The sequence below is a fragment of the Oncorhynchus masou genome, chromosome 1 (assembly GCF_036934945.1).
Source record: "Oncorhynchus masou masou isolate Uvic2021 chromosome 1, UVic_Omas_1.1, whole genome shotgun sequence".
Lineage (NCBI taxonomy): Eukaryota > Metazoa > Chordata > Actinopteri > Salmoniformes > Salmonidae > Oncorhynchus > Oncorhynchus masou.
This window is the reverse complement of record NC_088212.1, coordinates 19,413,051-19,432,236: the sequence shown is the minus strand read 5'-3', so window position 1 is coordinate 19,432,236 and position 19,186 is coordinate 19,413,051. Positions and strand designations below refer to the sequence as shown.

General features: G+C 40.5%; 1 protein-coding gene across 1 annotated transcript in view; it reads right to left on the bottom strand.

Moving 5' to 3' along the window:
• Positions 1-1,266: 1,266 nt before the first annotated feature.
• The window catches only part of sgsm1a (small G protein signaling modulator 1a), an 89,223-nt gene continuing 71,303 nt past the window's right edge, over positions 1,267-19,186 (bottom strand). Inside the window, 6 exon segments of the mRNA XM_064954978.1 lie at positions 1,267-4,252; positions 5,080-5,247; positions 6,122-6,218; positions 6,442-6,551; positions 18,718-18,800; positions 18,969-19,093. Coding sequence (XP_064811050.1) covers positions 4,164-4,252; positions 5,080-5,247; positions 6,122-6,218; positions 6,442-6,551; positions 18,718-18,800; positions 18,969-19,093 — 672 coding nt within the window. The 3' untranslated portion in view covers positions 1,267-4,163.

The following is a 19,186-nucleotide window of genomic DNA, read 5'->3' as shown; positions in this document are numbered from 1 at the left end:
TACCTTGTCTTTGTTGTCCTTAAGCTATTTTGCCAAAACTTTGGAAGTATGCTTGGGGTCATTGTCCATTTGGAAGACCCATTTGCGACCAAGCTTTAACTTCCTGACTGATGTCTTGAGATGTTGCTTCAATATATCCACATAATTTTCCTACCTCATGATGCCATCTATTTTGTGAAGTGCACCAGTCCCTCTTGCAGCAAAGCACCCCCACAACATGATGCTGCCACCCCCGTGCTTCACGGTTGGGATGATGTTCTTCGGCTTGCAAGACTCCCCATTTTTCCTCCAAACAAAGATGGTCATTATGGCCAAACAGTTCTATTTTTGTGTCATCAGACCAGAGGACATTTCTCCAAAAAGTACGATCTTTGTCCCCATGTGCAGTTGCAAACCGTAGTCTGGCTTTTTTATGGCAGTTTTGGAGCAGTGGCTTCTTCCTTGCTGAGCGGCCTTTCAGGTTATGTCGATATAGGACTCGTTTTACTGTGGATATAGATACTTTTGGACCTGTTTCCTACAGCATCTTCACAAGGTCCTTTGCTGTTGTTCTGGGATTGATTTGCACTTCGCACCAAAGTACGTTCATCTCTAGGAGACAGAACACGTCTCCTTCCTGAGCGGTATGACGGCTGCGTGGTCCCATGGTGTTTATACTTGCGTACTATTGTTTGTACAGATGAACGTGGTACCTTCACGCGTTTGGAAATTGCTCTCTTGGATGAACCAGGCTTGGCAGATTTCTTTTGATTTTCCAATGATGTCAAGCAAAGAGGTACTGAGTTTGAAGGTAGGCCTTGAAATACATCCACAGGTGCACCTTCAATTGATTCAAATGATGTCAATTAGCCTATCAGAAGCTTCTAAAGCCATGACATCATTTTCTGAAATTTTCCAAGCTGTTTAAAGGCACAGTCAAATAGTGTATGTTAACTTCTGACCCACTGGAATTGTGATACAGTGAGTTATAAGTGAAATAATCTGAAAACAATTTTTGGAAAAATGACGTGTGTCATGCTCAAAGTAGATGTCCTAACCGACTTGCCAAACTATAGTTTGTTAACAAGAAATTTGTGGAGTGGTTGAAAAACGACTCTTAATGACTCCAACCTAAGTGTATGTAAACTTCTGACTTCAACTGTATGTGTGGGTGTATATATATATATATATATATATATATATATATATATATATATATATATATATATATATATATATTACTGTATGTATGTATATGTGTGTGTATATATATATTATTTATTTTTGTAGATTTTTTTTCAATATATTTTGTTTATTACCGACCACAAAATATCAAGTATATTAGCTTTACATACAAAAGCAGAAACTTAATGAATAAATAAATATGTTAGCAAGTAAATACATGTTACAAGATAATACAATTCTAACATAAAGCACTTTGCATTCACAGACAACCACCAACACTCAAGGCAATAGTTGTTAACACATTCATGGAACAACACTGGTAAAACTGAAGTGATGTTCTAGCTAGGCAATGAAAAACAGGAATGGGGATTCAAGAGATATATTCATTTACGATTTGCATTAATGTAAGGGAATGAAAGCACACAATCCCTTGCATAAATCTCAACAGCAAGGCTACGTCAAGATAAAGTAATACACCCCTAATACTTCATCTGTTTTCTAGAATCACCTGTTTTTAGATGGATTCATATCGATATCATCTTCATCCTATTGGCCAGAGATCTAAGCATCAACCCAACTGTTGAATTGGCAACCATGTGCGGCAATTGTTACAGAGCACAATGCCTGGGCTATGTTATATGGTATTCATCGTCATCTTCCAACTTTTGAAGCAAGAGTGAATTTGACATTCTTTGGACTCTATTCTTAGTTCTCCTCATCTCTGCAAATAATTTTTTTTTTGGTGGCCAGGCCAGGCACTTATCCAAAACAACAACAAAAAAACATTAATTTGATTTAAAAAACAGATGAACCTAAAATGCCATAAGACTATACAAGGTACTGAGAAAGCCACACAATGTACATAATACACAGTGGCTGACTGGAATATATAAATAATGGAATAAGAAATCAGAGCACAGTTAAATAGCTTTTTGTTGATTTTTGTATCCATTTCTGCCTAGACAACTATAAGTCACATGTAAAATCACAAGATTTTCTTAGTCATAAATATAAGTTTTGACTAGGATTAGATTTGCCTCTTTTGTTTAGTTCTCCTTACAGTACAATTCACACACAACGTTATACAGACATAATATAGAATAGACAAACAAGGCAGAATATGGGAAATAATCAAAACACTGCCCATTACTAAAATGCCGACATGGTTTCAACAGATGAATGACTCCCAACAGTGTGCAGTACCACACGTCTTGACCATACACACAGATTCACAGGGTATGCAGAACAGTGGCATGTCTCTGTTAGGACCTGACTACAATGGGAGTTTAGCAAATACAGATGACATAGAAACAGGTGATTTAGTCTGAGATGAAAGGAAGAGAAAAAACTGGATGTTCTTATTTCCTGAATTAAGAAATCCATAAAATGATTTCCTATCTCACAACTAATTAAACCACAGAGCAAAGAAAACATGTGTCTTGGCTTTTCGTGTCTTTATGTAAAAATGAACCATTCTACCCTTCATAGGGGCAATCTGAGGTTGCTACATCAATTTTTTTAAACTTGTAAATTAATGATATGCACCCATTTATTTTTGAAAAATAGAACTTATAAAAGCCTCATGAGCTTAGTTTAACTGTCACAGCCCATCAGAACCCAAAATATGTTTGTGAACAAAGTAAATATAAACTAACACTATATGGCCTCAAAACATGGTTAAAACTAGAATGTTGATATCATGGATGGTCAGTACTTCCATCCATAGCTCTGTCTATCAATTTGAGAGTGATTACATTTCTCCAGCCCCATCCCTCAGCCTCTTAGCGAAACGGGTTTGGTGGGGGGGGAGTGGTTACGGTATTATTACGCTTTATTATTGTTTCAACTGCTGATTGCCGCTTTAAGCAAACCAACTAATTATCTTACTTAATTTTGGTATAAAGGAATTCCAAAATAGATTGTAAGGTAACACCTACAGTACCTACCAAACTACATTCAGTAACATCTTACTTGGGACAGGGTTACTTGCAAGGTAGTCTACTTATTCAACACAGTATAACATTTAGGCTGATCTAATTTGCTCCTTGCATTGGCCTTTGGCACATCAGGTAGGTAGGTACACTACCTGTAACCTAATTTACTCAGGTAAACTACTGCTCCAGACGGAGTCTGTTAAAGAGTTTTAACTCCAACATTTGGACATTTCACTGGACCAGGTTAAGCCTACTCCTGTACTGAATGGCACTTGGTAACTTTCACATCTTAAAATATTCTGGGACTATCTATTGTCCATATTTATGTTGAACTGCTATTCAGTTCTTGAGTAAAATAATTGTATCTAGGTCTATGAAACCAGCTCTGTGTTTGTATATACTAACCCCACTTCAATCAACAGTAGGTCTACAAGGCATACCGCATACAAATCCTATGACTAAATATTTGTCACAGTTTAATAAAAAGTCAACCAAACTGTTTCACTGACAGTATAACTGGAGGTAAAAGTCATCATTCCCTTGGTGTTCCATGACGAAACCTGAAATGACAAAGTACTGGTATAGCATTACATGGTATACCCTGGCTGGTTTCACATACATTTGATATTTTAGTAATTCAGCAGACGCTCTTATCCAGAGTTACTTACAGTATTAAGGGTTAAGTGCCTTGTTCAAGGGCACATCGACAGATTTTTCACCTAGTCAACTTTTAACCGCTAGGTTACCTGCCACCATAGATGAGAGGGTAGTGAACAATGGTGGTGACCCTGTGAAGAAGGCTGTGGTGTAGAATAGTATGTGAGTATGTGAGAATAGTATGTGAGGGCACATTTAAAAACATTTGGCGAAGGAAAATGATCATTTCTTATCGGACAAGTCTAAGTAGTCCCTGCCTGTTTCAGTCCCATTTCTTCAGTTTGGTGCCTAATAAACACAACCCTGATCTATCTGTTCTGTTGCAGCTGTTCAGACTGGGATGCCTTGAGACAGATTAAGCAGAAACTGGAAGAGGATAAAGGAAGAGAAGTGGACGGCTCCTGGAGATCACTTGTTTTCAATGAGAGTCTGCACCTTGCACACCAGGTCCCGGGCCAAAGTCAGGATCTGCTTGATGTTGTGATGCTCAGCCATTTCTGAAAGGAGTCAAGAGAAGATGAAAATGTCATACCAGCTGAACCACTGCCAGCATCAATGCACAAGGCTATACCACCATATTTATTTTATGTGTATGTGGGTAAGCCCTGCATTCCTCTGTAACTCTGTATTCTCAGAGCTGGACTATGACCTTTCACTGCATGGTGACAGTTCATAATCAGAGCCATCCAGTGGCTAGCTACACTACAAACTTCATTTTACCAGGTTCATGTGAAGCAATTGTAATGTCAGTTCACCACAACAGACCTGAGAGTCTACTGATTAGCATGGGCTTGTCTGTTTAATTTAATTTAGTATTAAAAACACAGTTTGAGATCATTGTGAGGAGTTTTCCCCATTGGCTTAAATGGTTGGGTGTCCAGGGAAAATATTGTCTGAGGTTGCCACAGTAACCAAGGGGGCAACGCTTAGCGAAGTGTCAATTGCGTGCGTTATTCATTGAATCATTTATTTTCTCAGCACAGGTACCCATTCAAGGTTACTATTCCCCCTTCAGCTAATGACAAGTTGGACATTAATAAAAATACATTTTAGGTTTATCTTTCTCTAGGCAATTGAAATGCAATGCTCCACATTGACACTTAATCTGTAAATCTAGAGTTTGTGCCCCAGTTGAGTATTTCATATTAGCTGCTGCAAGGTGGCAGACAGTTTACTATTAAAAGGGTATAGTACGCACACACCTATCATTTTTCCAAGTGCATGGAGACATTTTTTTATACAGAAATGCTGGTTGAAAAGTTCCATACCTTCAATGCTCCGCAAACAACTGAATGAATTGTTGATTCATGGTTAGACAGTTTACCATTGAAAAACTTAATGATGTCGGTGAAGTCCATGTTGTTCTCCAGAATGATGTCCCTGTAGACCTCCACCAGTGCCAGTGCGATGAAGAGGACAAAGTGGCTGGAGGAGGCATCCTTCGCTGCCCAGATGGTCTCCCATACCGCAAACACATCGTCATACACCAGCTCTGAGAATAGAGAAGTACAGGTGGATGCAGGAGTCAGTTAAGGTAGGAGTGGTGGGGAAATATACATCTGATAGAATTAGAGAAGGTATAAGTCAAATTGTAATAGCTTCACCTTGCCCTCCGATTGGGCTAGATGAAATTGACTTTGGGATTCAGAATGCAAGTACAGTACATGAGGATGAATCATGAGTCAGGATGGTTGGGATTGGAGTTCAGGGCTCTTGGTTTTTAATGAAGATAGAAGTGTGTTTGAATATGAGGGGTATAAACAGAGAGATTAGAGGCTATGACTGATAATGAGATAGCCATTGATTCATTTTCACTGTGCCCTCACGTGTCCTTCACGCAGTAGTGACCCATCTTCTTATTCATTACCAACTCCCGAAGCCACTATTCCCTGAGTGATCTTACTGCCTGCCGCATCATTGATGTGGAAGCAGCTTATTATAACTAGGTATTGTTATCTTGTGTTGCTTCATGTCCGTTTTATATTTGGTCATGGTATGATTTAATTAAGTTTAATTGCCATTTGCTACGGGCAATTCCACGGTAACAGAGGGATGCTGAGACTCTAATTTTTCACTTTGAAATGTATGCCAAATAAAAACCAATGATTGCAAAATTAAACAAACCATAGAAAAAGGCATTTATTTGAAGAACAGTACAGATGCAAAGTTTGGAAACGATGGGTTGATGGGCTGTTTGTTCCATCATTCTTTTACCAAACTTTGCATCTGTACTGTTCTTCAAATAAATGCATTTTTCTATGGTTTGTTTAATTTTGCAATCATTGTTTTTTGTTTGGAATGCATTTTAACGTCTCAGTGTTGCCCCTACATTAATAAGTCCCCTCATAGCAGGATGTCATTGTTACCACGCTTTAAGTCTAGAAGGAACCATCGGTAGCAGAAGTAGAAGTGGGTGTAGTCGCCATTTTGGTGCATGAGCTCAAAGATCTCCGAATCCAGTATCTACAGAAGGGTAGGAGCAGGAAGGAAGTAGTAGGAGAGAGGGCAGACAGTTGAAAGAAGCCAGACATACAGTTGAAGGAAAAGAGGTAGGTTGGGGAGTAGAGAGGATGGGGGTTAGTGGAGACCATAAAGTTAGATGTGTATATTCACTGTATCCTTCTATTCATGATAACAACTGGATGCATGCCAATACAGAAGTTACAAAGGGTCTCTGTGGCCTCACCTGGATAAGAGAGCGCATGTTGGCAAAGTGAGTGTCCATGGCCCCGCCGTGGGGGAAGTTCTGATTCATCCTCTTCATGAGCTCAGTGAAACAGCTATAGGCCATGGCCTCTGAGAAAGGGGGGAGGAAAGATGGAGAGAGGGGGAGGAAAGATGGAGAGAGAGGGATGAAAGATGGAGAGAGGGGGAGGAAAGATGGAGAGAGGGGGAGGAAAGATGGAGAGAGAGGGAGGAAGATGGAGAGGGAGGAAATATGGAGAGAGAGGGAGGAAAGATGGAAAGATGGAAAGATGGAGAGAGGGGGAGGAAAGATGGAGAGAGGGAGGAAAGATGGAGAGAGGGGGAGGAAAGATGGAGAGAGAGGGAGGAAATATGGAAAGAGAGGGAGGAAATATGGAAAGAGAGGGAGGAAAGATGGAGAGAGAGGGAGGAAAGATGGAGAGAGAGGGAGGAAAGATGGAGAGAGAGGGAGGAAAGATGAGGAGAGGGGGAGGAAAGATGGAGAGAGAGGGATGAAAGATGGAGAGAGGGGGAGGAAAGATGGAGAGAGGGGGAGGAAAGATGGAAATATGGAGAGAGGGGGAGGAAAGATGGAGAGAGAGGGAGGAAAGATGGAGAGAGAGGGAGGAAAGATGGAAAGATGGAGAGAGAGGGAGGAAAGATGGAGAGAGAGGGAGGAAAGATGGAGAGAGGGAGGAAAGATGGAGAGAGGGAGGAAAGATGGAGAGAGAGGGAGGAAAGATAGAGAGAGGGAGGAAAGATGGAGAGAGAGGGAGGAAAGAGAGAGAGAGGGGGAAAGATGGAGAGAGAGGGAGGAAAGATGGAGAGAGAGGGAGGAAAGAGAGAGAGGGGGGAAAGATGGAGAGAGAGGGAGGAAAGATGGAGAGAGAGGGAGGAAAGATGGAGAGAGAGGGAGGAAAGATGGAGAGGGAGGGAGGAAGGATGAGAGAGGGGGAGGAAAGGTGGAGAGAGAGGGGGGAAAGATGGAGAGAGGGAGGAAAGATGGAGGAAAGATAGAGAGAGAGGGAGGAAAGACAGTCAGAAATGTTGAGTGGTCGCTTCTATAACCGTTTCGGTTGTCCAACCTGAAGCTCCACAGAACCCCTGTCCTCTGTTCTATAGTATTATATTCATTGTACTCTTTCTTTATTTCTCAATACCTCTGTATAATATAGTGATAGTCTAAGATGAGTCTCATTGACAAACTGTTGTTTGACTAAGCGTTGTTGTGTGTGTTATAGAGCAGCTGAACCAAAAAAAATATTTATTTGGTTAAAAACGGCATCGATATTAGTCAGAAACATTGATTCTCGTGTTAAAATTGACTACAAAGTGTAAATAGCATATTTTGGTCATAAAGTCAGTATCTTCCAAAACAGGTATTAGGGAAGCTGTTATGTTCCTAGATCCAATGGATGTTTGAGGGTTGGGTTTTGATTTAGATCATGCCCACTAGCCCACTAACAGAGGACTGTAACGCCTAGGGAGAATTGTGCATGGAGAAATGCATAGAGAAACAGCTGCGCTGATTGCGCTCTATCCAATCGTACGGCTGAACCTACAGACAGAGACAGACCTGCCCACATTATACATGCACCTCGGACTTGTTTACATAAGAAAACACGTTGCCTATGTTATGTTAAAAGAACATTTGGCCCCTAAGTCATTGTTCAAACCTATACTTACAACTTGTGCTAAGTTAGGATATTATACTGAATTGAATCAGCCGGACTCAGAGGTAAACTTCAACATGTCTTTACTCCATGACAGTCGGTGTAACTAGAACCCAGCATTATTTTCTGACGTGGTGACATCCTATCAGTACGTTACATCAATACACAACCTCCACCCTTCAACTTCAACCTAACATACACAACAACACTTGTTTCTTTACCTGCAATAGCAACCAGTTGAGGCTGGTGGGAGGAGCTATAGGAGGATGGTCTCTGTGTACTGACTGAAATGTAATAATTGGAATGGAGTAAAACGTGGTTTCCATATGTTTGATGTGTTTGATATCGTTTCATTTATTCCATTCCAGCAATTACAATGAGCCCTTCCTCCTATAGCTCCTCCCACCAGCCTCCACTGATAGCAACCATTGTGTTACCAATAAACAAATGAAATCTGTTCCCAGTATCTTACTAGTTTGGTTTTCCTAATCAACTTTTCTTTATCAGCTTACTTTCTTACTATAACAAAACATTATTTTTCACAGCATAACTCAAACATTAAGAGTCTTTTCACTAGTGCTTTGTACTTACCACTTTTCAGTTTATACTTGTTTTCTTTACTCCTTACTTTTTAAAATGTATTTAACCTTTATCATTATTTAATGACAAAGTCTGTTCTCTTCTGTGTCCGTTTGATTTGTCTGTGAGGCCTGCCTGGTTTGGGTGTCAGTGGTCTTTGTGGTGACCTCTCACAGATAGTCTCTGGTTTGGACTCAGAGTAGGGTTCTGTTCCACAGTCTCTTTCAGATGAGTGGTGTCCATTGGTTGTGGAGCTGGCTCCTCAGTTGTGTACCTTTTCACAAATGTTGTATTTCTGTAATACTGGTTAGACTGAACAACCAGATTGTTTCCCTCTTTGCTGATCAGTGTGTGGTACCCTTTTATTTATTTATTAGGTTCCCCATTAGGAAACCCTCGGCTAGTCTTACTGGGGTCCGACATATAACTAAAAATGCATTACAGACAAAATACTTGCATACAATTAAAATCATTAACATGTAATGTGTGTGTACATCTATCAGTTACACATACATGACAGGACATACACACAAGTAGGTCACATGGGGGAGAGGCGTTGTGCCGTGAGGTGTTGCTCTATTTGTTTTGTGAAACCAGGTTTGCTGTTCTCTTGCACTATATAAAATGGAAGGGAGTTCCATGCACTCATGGCTCTGGTTTCCTTGAATTTGTTCTGGACCTGGGAATTGTGAAAAGACCCCGGTTGGCATGTCTGCTGGGGTAAGTGTGGGAGTCAGTGCTGTGTGTAAGTTGACTATGCAAACAAATTGGAATTTCCAACACATTCATGTTTCTTATAAAAACAATACGTTTTTATTTGATCTTTCCTCAACTCTTAGCCAAGACATGCATAGTATTAATATTAGCCCTCTGATTACAATGAAGAGCAAGACGTGTCGCTCAGTTCTGGGCCAGCTGCATCTTAACTAGGTCTTTCTTTGCAGCACATGACCATATGACTGGACAATAATCAAGATAAGATAAACTAGAACCCGCAGGACTTGCTTTGAGGAGTGTGGTGTCAAAAAATCAGAGCATCTATTTATTACGGACAGACCTCTCCCCATCTTTTCATCCATTGAATCTATATGTTTTGACCATGACAGTTTACAATCTACACCAAGTAATTTAGTCTCCTCAACTTGTTCAACAGCCACACCATTCATTACCAGATTCAGCTGAGGTCTAGAACTCTTGTACCAAATACAATGCTTTTAGTTTTAGAGATGGTCAGGACAGTTTATTACTGGCCACCCATTCCAAAACAGACTGCAACTCTTTGTTAAGGGTTTCAGACTTCATTAGCTGTGGTTGCTGATGCATATATGGTTGAATCATCAGCATACATGGACACATATGCTTTGTTTAATGCCAGTGGCAGGTCATTGGTAAAAATAGAAAAGATTAGAGGGCCTAGAGAGCTGCCCTGTGGTATACCACACATTACATGTTTGACATTAGAGAAGCTTCCATTAAAGAAAACCCTCTCAGTTCTATTAGATAGATACCTCTGAATCCACGATATTGCAGAGGTTGAAATGCCATAACACATGCATTTCCTCAACAACAGGTTATGGTCAATAATATCAAATGCTGCACTGAAATCTAACAGTACAGCTCCCACAATCTTATTGATATCAATTTCTTTCAATCATTCATCAGTTATTTGTTTCAGTGCAGTACATGCTGAGTGCCCTTCTCTAGAAGCATGCTAGAAGTATTTTGTTAATTTATTTACAGAGAAGTAGCATTGTATTTGGTCAAACACAATTTTTTCCAACAGTTTGCTAAGAGCTGGCAGCAAGCTTATAGGTTTGCTGTTAGAACCAGCAAAGGCTGCTCTACCACTCTCGTGTAGATGCATGACTTTGGCTTCCCTCCAGGCCTGAGGACAAAGGCTTTCCTCTAGGCTCAGATAAAGAAATGACAGATAGGAGTGGCTATCGTCAACTACCATCCTCAGTAGCTTTCCATCTAAGTTGTCAATGTCAGGTTTGTCATTATTGATTGATAACAATACAATACTTTTTCCACCTCTCCCACACGAACCTGATAAAATTCAAACATGCAATTATTTTTTGGGGGTGATTTTTGTATTTTTTTTTTTACATGAGTAGATGGCACACTATTTGTTGTTGGCAATTCCTGCCTAAGTTTCCCCACTTTGACAATTAAGAAAACATTAAGAATAATTGGCAACATCAAATGTATCAACCATACATTAAGGTCATCCCTCCTCTTAAAAGGTATATGATTCTGAATATACAGTGCTACACCCCCACCATTACTATTCCTATCCCTTCTCAGTAGACTCTATCCATGAATGTTAATTTGCCATGAATGAATATCCATTAATGTTAATGTTAATCATTTACAGATGCATCTAAATGCGTTTCGGTCAAAGCCAAAATATGAATATTATTTATGTTGACCAAGTTAAAAACCTCATGTATCTTGTTAGGTAGGCTACATACATTAACCTGAGCTATATGCAGCCCTTTCCTTGTCAAGTGGAGATCAATAGAGCATGTATTCATTATAGTGGAGATCAATAGAGCATGTATTCATTATAGTGGCGATCAATAGAGCATGTATTCATTATAGTGGAGATCAATAGAGCATGTATTCATTATAGTGGAGATCAATAAAGATCATTATAGTGGAGATCAATATGTATTCATTATAGTGGAGATCCATAGAGCATGTATTCATTATAGTGGAGATCAATAGAGCATGTATTCATTATAGTGGAGATCAATAGAGCATGTATTCATTATAGTGGAGATCAATAGAGCATGTATTCATTATAGTGGAGATCAATAGAGCATGTATTCATTATAGTGGAGATCAATAGAGCATGTATTTATTATAGTGGAGATCAATAGAGCATGTATTCATTATAGTGGAGATCAATAGAGCATGTATTCATTATAGTGGCGATCAATAGAGCATGTATTCATTATAGTGGAGATCAATAGAGCATGTATTCATTATAGTGGAGATCAATAGAGCATGTATTCATTATAGTGGAGATCAATAGAGCATGTATTCATTATAGTGGCGATCAATAGAGCATGTATTCATTATAGTGGCGATCAATAGAGCATATATTCATTATAATTGAAGTTGTCATGATACACTACAACACAAACTCAGATTTGAACATTGAATTAAAACAGCCAGGGAATTACTCTAGAGTCCCGATACAATTGCCCGTTGATATAAACTTTATCCATCACCATGGAGACTCGTTGATTCAGGCAACGCTTTTCCTTCATGATGGGATATAGTTTTTTTCTCCTTTCATTGATCTCGATGAGTAAATTATCATTCATTCCAAATTCAGTGTTTCTGAGTTCTCTACCCATGTTCTTCATCATTTCCTTTTGCTTAAATTTGTCAAAACATGCAATAATAGCCCGTGGCCTATTTCCAGAGGCCTTACCTATTCTATGTGTGACATTACGCACAACATCAGTGGGCAGTTTTAGTTGGGTTGACATAAAGTCTCGGACTGTGTCATTCTCCGGTATCCCTGAGAATATTAGATTGTCCCACATTGATCGACACTGTACATCAAGCAAGGTTTCTTTAAGTAGTTTGTTCTCCCTTTGAACCACCTCCACTGTGCTGTGAATAGAGTCTACAGTACCTTTCAGCGCCGCGTTCGCTTTCCTTACATCATCAATCTGACGTTGGCTGAATTCTAGACTACACATAATGCATTAATGTCCTCTTGTAATATATGCACCCTCTTACTAGGGGATGGTTTGGTTCCATCGTTGATACCTATTGGCCAACCTGGTTTTGGTATGTGTTGTTGATTGGGTGGGTTGGTTGGTTGTCCTTAATGCTTGAATCCTCCGAAACCAGCGACATGTTCCTTTGAGTTCGTAGGTATCTCTCGTCAATGAATCGTTTAAGCTCTGGTTTGGTGATGAATGAACCATCTGATTCCATGAAAGATGAAGTTGAATTTGACTTTCTGCACATCATTTCATTTTATCAAAGGTTTTTATATCATTAATCTTGGCTTCATAATACAGTTCCTTCTTTTTGTTGAGTTTAGTCACATCATTTCTCAATTTGCAGTAAGTCAGCCAGTCAGATGTGCAGCCAGACTTATTAGCCACTCCTTTTGCCCCATCTCTTTCAACCATACAGTTTTTCAATTCCTCATAAATCCATGGAGCCTTAACAGTTCTAACAGTCAGTTTCTTAACAGGTGCATGTTTATCAATAATTGGAAGATGCAATTTAATAAATTCATCAATGTTCTGCGTCTGGATGCTCCTTATTAATCACATCAGACCAACAAATATTTTTAACACCATCCACATGAGTCAAAGCTAAATCTTTTGTATGATCTCTTATACACTATTTTAGGCCCAGCTTTTGGAACTTTAGCTTTCCTGGATATAGCCACAATATTGTGATCATTGCATCCAATGGGTACGGATACAGCTATTAGTAAAAATGTCATCAATACATGTGGATGATCTTGTTCCTGTAGTGTTTGTAAACACCCTGGTAGGTTGATTAATAACCTGAACCAGATTACAGGCACTGGTTACAGTGAGAAGCTTCCTCTTAAACGGAAAGCTTGATGAAAAACAGTCAATATTTAGGTCCCCAAAAAGTAGACCTGTAACTGGTGGCAGGGACGTCAGATGCAGGAGAGCATAACTAGGTAATAGCCGGAGCAGTTTAATTGTAAAACCAATGGCATAACGAAATAATAAAACATGGGTACAAAACCCGACGCTCACCAGTAAAATGTGCACAAGCACTTACAATAAACAATTCCACACAAAGACATGGAGGGGGAAACAGAGGGTTAAATACACAACAATAAATTAGGGAAATTGAAACCAGGTGTGTAGGAAAACAATACAAAACAAATGGAAAATGAAAGATGGATCGACAATGGCTAGAAGACTGGTGACGCTGACCACCGAACACCGCCCGAACAAGGAGAGGAAACGACTTCGATGGATGTCGTGACAAGACCTCTATGTTTACATCACATATACTATCAAGCATTTCACACATATTATTTAGATACTGAAAAAAAAGAAAAGGCTTTAGATGTGTCAGGTAAATCTGCAACCACAACACTTCAATAACACTTGACATACGATCTTCTCTAAGTATTACAGGGATATGGCTCTAAATATATACAGGCACAACTCCCCCATAAGCATTCCTGTCTCTTCTATAGATGTTATACATGTATCTTTGTATTGCTGCTGCTGTATGTATCATCAAATTAAGTATCTAAGTGAGTCTCAGAAATGGCTGACATATGAATGTTATCTGATGTTAGCAAGCTATTGATTTCATGAACCTTATTTCTAAGGCTACATATATTATTATGCACTATTTTCAGCCCTTTCCTGGGTAGCTTATCAGAGATAGACACCTTTAAGGTTGTTGTGAACTTGTTTGTTTTGTCCAGTTTGAGGAGATCCTGGTCTCCGATGTCCACGTCAGACTACTTAGCTCTGCGACGGTTGTCTGCATAGATCTAGGATTTCCCTTTCTCCTCAGCACCATGATCCCATGTCTCCAGCTCACTCTGTGGTGCAGCTATATCCAGAAGCTTTTCCTTTTGAAAAGGAACGCAGCTGGGCTCGGTAGAGTGATCAATGGATTTGTAAACTGTGACGTATTTGTGTAGCTCCCGGTTCCAGCTTGTGCAATGCGAATTTGTTTCATGAGGGAGGCATTTTGCCGCTCCGCTTCACCATTTGCCTGTGCCCATTTTGGCATAATTTTCACACGCTGTATCCCGTTTTCCTGGCAGAAGTTTTGGAACTGGATGAAGTACCGTGGGTCACAATCAGATCAGATTGTTACTGGTAGACCTTGATGACTGAAAATAGTCTACAGACTATTAATCATCTTTTCTGTGGTGGTAGATTGCACAATATCATATTCATAATACCTGCTGTAATAGTCTACAACTACCAGTATGGAGTGTCCTGTTCGTAGTGAACCCAATAGATCAGTGGCAACATCAGGTAGAGCTGTGGATCTCAGCGGTTCTGGCACGTTTGGTCGTTCTACAATCTGGTAACCATGACTTGACTTGACCTGTCTCTCTGAAGCCTTGTACATGCCCGGCCACCATACTTTACTCCTGAGATGTTGTTTTGTGCCTACAATGCCTCAAAGTACATGTGGCAAAACAATGAGTGTTCCCCTTCAAATCAAAACCTTAGGACTAACTGTCCAATTACACACTGTTCATTTGTTATAGGTGCATATGCCTGGCATGTCGGATCAAACACCCACTCCGAATAGCATTTCTCACCTCTCTTAGTTCTTCATCTGTCGCAGATGCTTCATCCACTTCCCTTCTGGTCATTGCACTTGGAGTTGCGTTCACAGCCACAAATCTCACATACTTCTCTACTTCATGTGTGTGTGATTCATTCACTGCAGTCTCTCCAAGTAGACGAGACAGAGTCAGCTATATTGTTTTTCCCTGGTATTTGGACAACACGAAAGTCATAAGGTTGGAGCCTCAGCACCCACCGTTCGTTGCGAGCCTTATGGCCTTATGATCAGTCACTAAATCAAATTCCCTGCCGTATACATACAGGCAAAGCCTTTCACAAGCCCAAACCAATGCAAAGGCCTCACGCTCAGTCTCTGAATATCTGCGTTCCCCCTCTGATAGACTCCTGCTCACATAACAGACTGGAACCATTTATCTGTGTTATTCTTACACAAGCACAGCTCCTAAGCCCACTGGTTCTGCATCTGCTATTACTTTTGTGGGAGCATCTTTGTCAAAGTATGCAAAGAGTCGTGGTTTCAGACAGTCTTTTAATGTCTGAAACGTCTTCTTCTGTTCCAGTCTGAAGTGGAACGTTGTGTCCTTCTTGGTCAACTTCCGCAGAGGCTCTGAGAATGTAGAGAACTGGGGAATGAACCTACTGCTGTAACCCACTGAACCTAGAAAGCTAGGAACCTCTGATGAAGTCTCAAGCTCCCTGGCCTCGACCACTGCTCTCACTATTTCAGCTGTGGGACTGATGCCCTTCTGTGAGAGTAGCATGCCCATAAACATCTTATTCATGTTGAACTGACATTTCTCTGAGTTGAGAGTCAGTCCACAGCCCTGGTTTTATCTCCAATGGTTGGTAGCCCCATTTAAGATCCAGTTTACTGAGCATGACAGACCCATCTATTCCTTGCAAAAGTGAATCTACTGTGGGGATTGGGAACCTGCCACATATGATTGCTGTGTTCACTTGTCTCATGTCCAAACACAGTCTTATGTCCCCGTTTGGTTTTGGCACTACCACCTCTGGATTCACCAATGGCGTGACACCATCCACTCTCTCGCCTTAGTCCATGTTTTGTAGTTCCTCTATCTTTTTCTCCACAGCTTCACTCAGGTGGAATGGAGCACTCCTAATGGCTTGTGCTACTGGTGTCATGTTTTCATCAACATGTAGGTTGATCAGCCTTTGTTGTGCTTACCCATCCCTTCAACCAGCTTGGGGTACTGCTGTTTTATCTGCCCTTTCACATCTGTCACTGCTGCTCTGCCAACACCCACTTTTGACACACCCAATTTAACAGCAGTCTCTTTCCCTAGCAACGGCTCTCTGTCACAGTGAACTCAGTCTGTGTGCTGCGCTTGCCTAGCTTTATTTGGCATGTGAAAACTCCTTTCACTGGTATTGGCTCGTTTGATGAGTATACATTTTTATCAGTCAGTGATAAACGACACCTGATTTCTGTGGCTTTCAGCTTTTCCCATGTGCTCTCATCTACTATGTTAGTTGTGGCCCAATAATCAATTAACATGAATAAATTGTCCCCTCTCACTGAAAACAGGATCCTGTCTGAGTTACAGTTCTCATGCACAGATGCATAGTCTCTGTTTTGTTCCTCTGAATCAACACATTTCACAATCTGTTTTGAGTTATCTTTGGTCTTGCACATTTTTGCAAAACTATCCTTTCGGTTACATTTCTTCCAGGTCTGCCCGCATGCTGGACAAGCAGGGTCCTTTGCAAAATGATCATGTCTACAAAGGTAGCAAACTTTCTCTGATTTGTATTTTCCGTCTACATTCTGTCTCTGACCCGTTTGTGATATTTCCCTTCCTTGTTTAAAACATGATCTCATCAACCTTCGCATCTCTACTCACATGCATGGTGGACATTTGCACTTCAGTTCTTTCACATTGTGGCTCGAGTAACCGCGCTAATGTTAGCCTAGGGCCCTCCTCCAATAGCTTTCGCCTTCTGTATAAGAGGTGCTCAGTATGGCACCTCTAATCTGATTGTTCTTATCTCCTGCAAAAAGTCACAGTCCTTAGCTGCTTCTCTAAGATGAATAACAAATTGCTGAACTGTCTCACCAGTTTTCTGTGTCAGTCTCGCGAATGCCGTGTTCACTTGTGGCACAAGGGAAAGGGGAATGCCTAGTCAGTTGTACAACTGAATGCATTCAACCGAAATGTGTCTTCCACATTTAATCCAACCCCTCTGAATCAGAGAGGTGCAGGGGACTGCCTTAATCGACGTCCACATCATCGGTGCCCAGAGAGCAGTTATTGTTGGGGGTTAACTACCTTTCTCAAGAGCAGAACGTCAGCGTAGCAGGTTCACTGTAGCAGTCAAACTGTGGCATGGTGCTTTCCATCTTGTCGACCATTTAACTCACTTTTCAGATTTAATTATCATTTTCAAACATTATCCTCTTCGCCATTGTTCAATCCTATACTTACAACTTGTGCTAAGTTAGGATATTATACTGGATTGAATCAACTGGACTCAGAGGTAAACTTCAACATGTCTTTACTCCATGATCATCTTGTAACAAGAACCCAGCATTATTTTCTGACGTGGTGACGTCACATCAGTGTGTCACATCGATGCACGATTAAGCCCTTTATCAAGTGGCAACTTGCTGATCTGTTTGATAGTGATCACTCCAGTCTGCCACTGTTGTGGGCAAATGAGAATTGAGACAATATGCACTTGCATCCCAACTGCCACTTGTCAACCCATTCATGAGCATCTTGTGTCCCACCACGACCTGTTTTGTAACACGATTCGCTAAAAAACTCTGCCAGACGGACGCACACTAAGGTAATAGCTGAACAACAAAATGACACTGAAGCACTTTGATTCATCTAACATGGCCTGCCTGCTCAATGTGCCTGCTACAGGTAACTGCCAAAGTAAAGGAAACACTTGTGTAAATGAGGGATCTGGCAACTCTGTTATGGTGTGGGGTGCATTTTCCTGGTTTAGGGCCACTCAACCCCTTAGAGGGCAAGGTAAACGCCAATAAATACACAGCCATTCTGAGTGATCACTTTCAACATATGGTGAAGCATTTCTATCCTGATCGGAGTGGTCTCTTCCCAGCCTGTTCTCATAGACTAGACATAACATAGTAAATGTAAATCCAAGACACTCAAATTAGTATGATATGTTACGTTTGGTATAGTTACATAAGACAGATGGTTATTTAAGGAAAAAACAAAAGCCACTGATAAACAGTGTGCAGCTTGTGCTCTATTTATGATAATTTGACAGCTTGCTGATGATAAATTGTAGACATGTTCTCAGAAATCAGTTCAGAGCGCAGTAGCAGCTGACTCGATACTTTCTGCAGTGCACTACTAGTTTTCATACAGTTTCTTTACTTGAGAAATACTGCACCTTAGATAGATGTAAAATTGCATGATTAAGACCACCTTGGCAAAAACGTCTAAATTAATTACAGATTTCTTGATTTATCTTATATTAATTCTATTTCGAGGGCAAAATGTTGCTACTGTTGCTCAATAGAGACAAACAACAGTAACTGCCAGGGTACATTATAGCGAACATAACACACCCACATTGAACCACATGATGCAAGAAGAAAAAATTATCTTGAAGGTTGACACATTTTGCGGCCATCGCAGAATCAATATCACAACTACCAAGGAGGAGAGTGAGGGAGGAACACAACACAGCTCACAGCCTTGACTCACAGTGTTAACTCACCATCATCCAGAATGACAAGGAGGGGAGCTAGCAGGTCACACATGCCCTGCACATAGCCAATCTCCAGGTGCTGCCAGATATAGCTGCGAAGAGAAGTCAGCATCATGTACTGTGTAGTGTGACTCATTCATTCTTCCAATTTTCCATGTATTAATTGTGCTCTACACATAACATAATGAGTGCTAGATTATTTACAAACCTTTCTACAAAAGTGGAGTAGAGAATCATGAATGGCATTGTTTTTATTTTACCTGCACATGATGTTGCGCAGTTTCTCCAGGTTGGCAGGGGTAAAGTACCAGTAGTTCCTGTCACACCTCTGGACATCCTTCTCAATGCGATGCAGGTTGATCGTGTACATGTCCAAAAGCTCTTGCTACAACAAAGGTGCAAAACCACCACACAAATTTTAAAGAATAACCAAACACCTAAATAGATCTCGATTATTCCAAACTTTTATTCTCTAAAA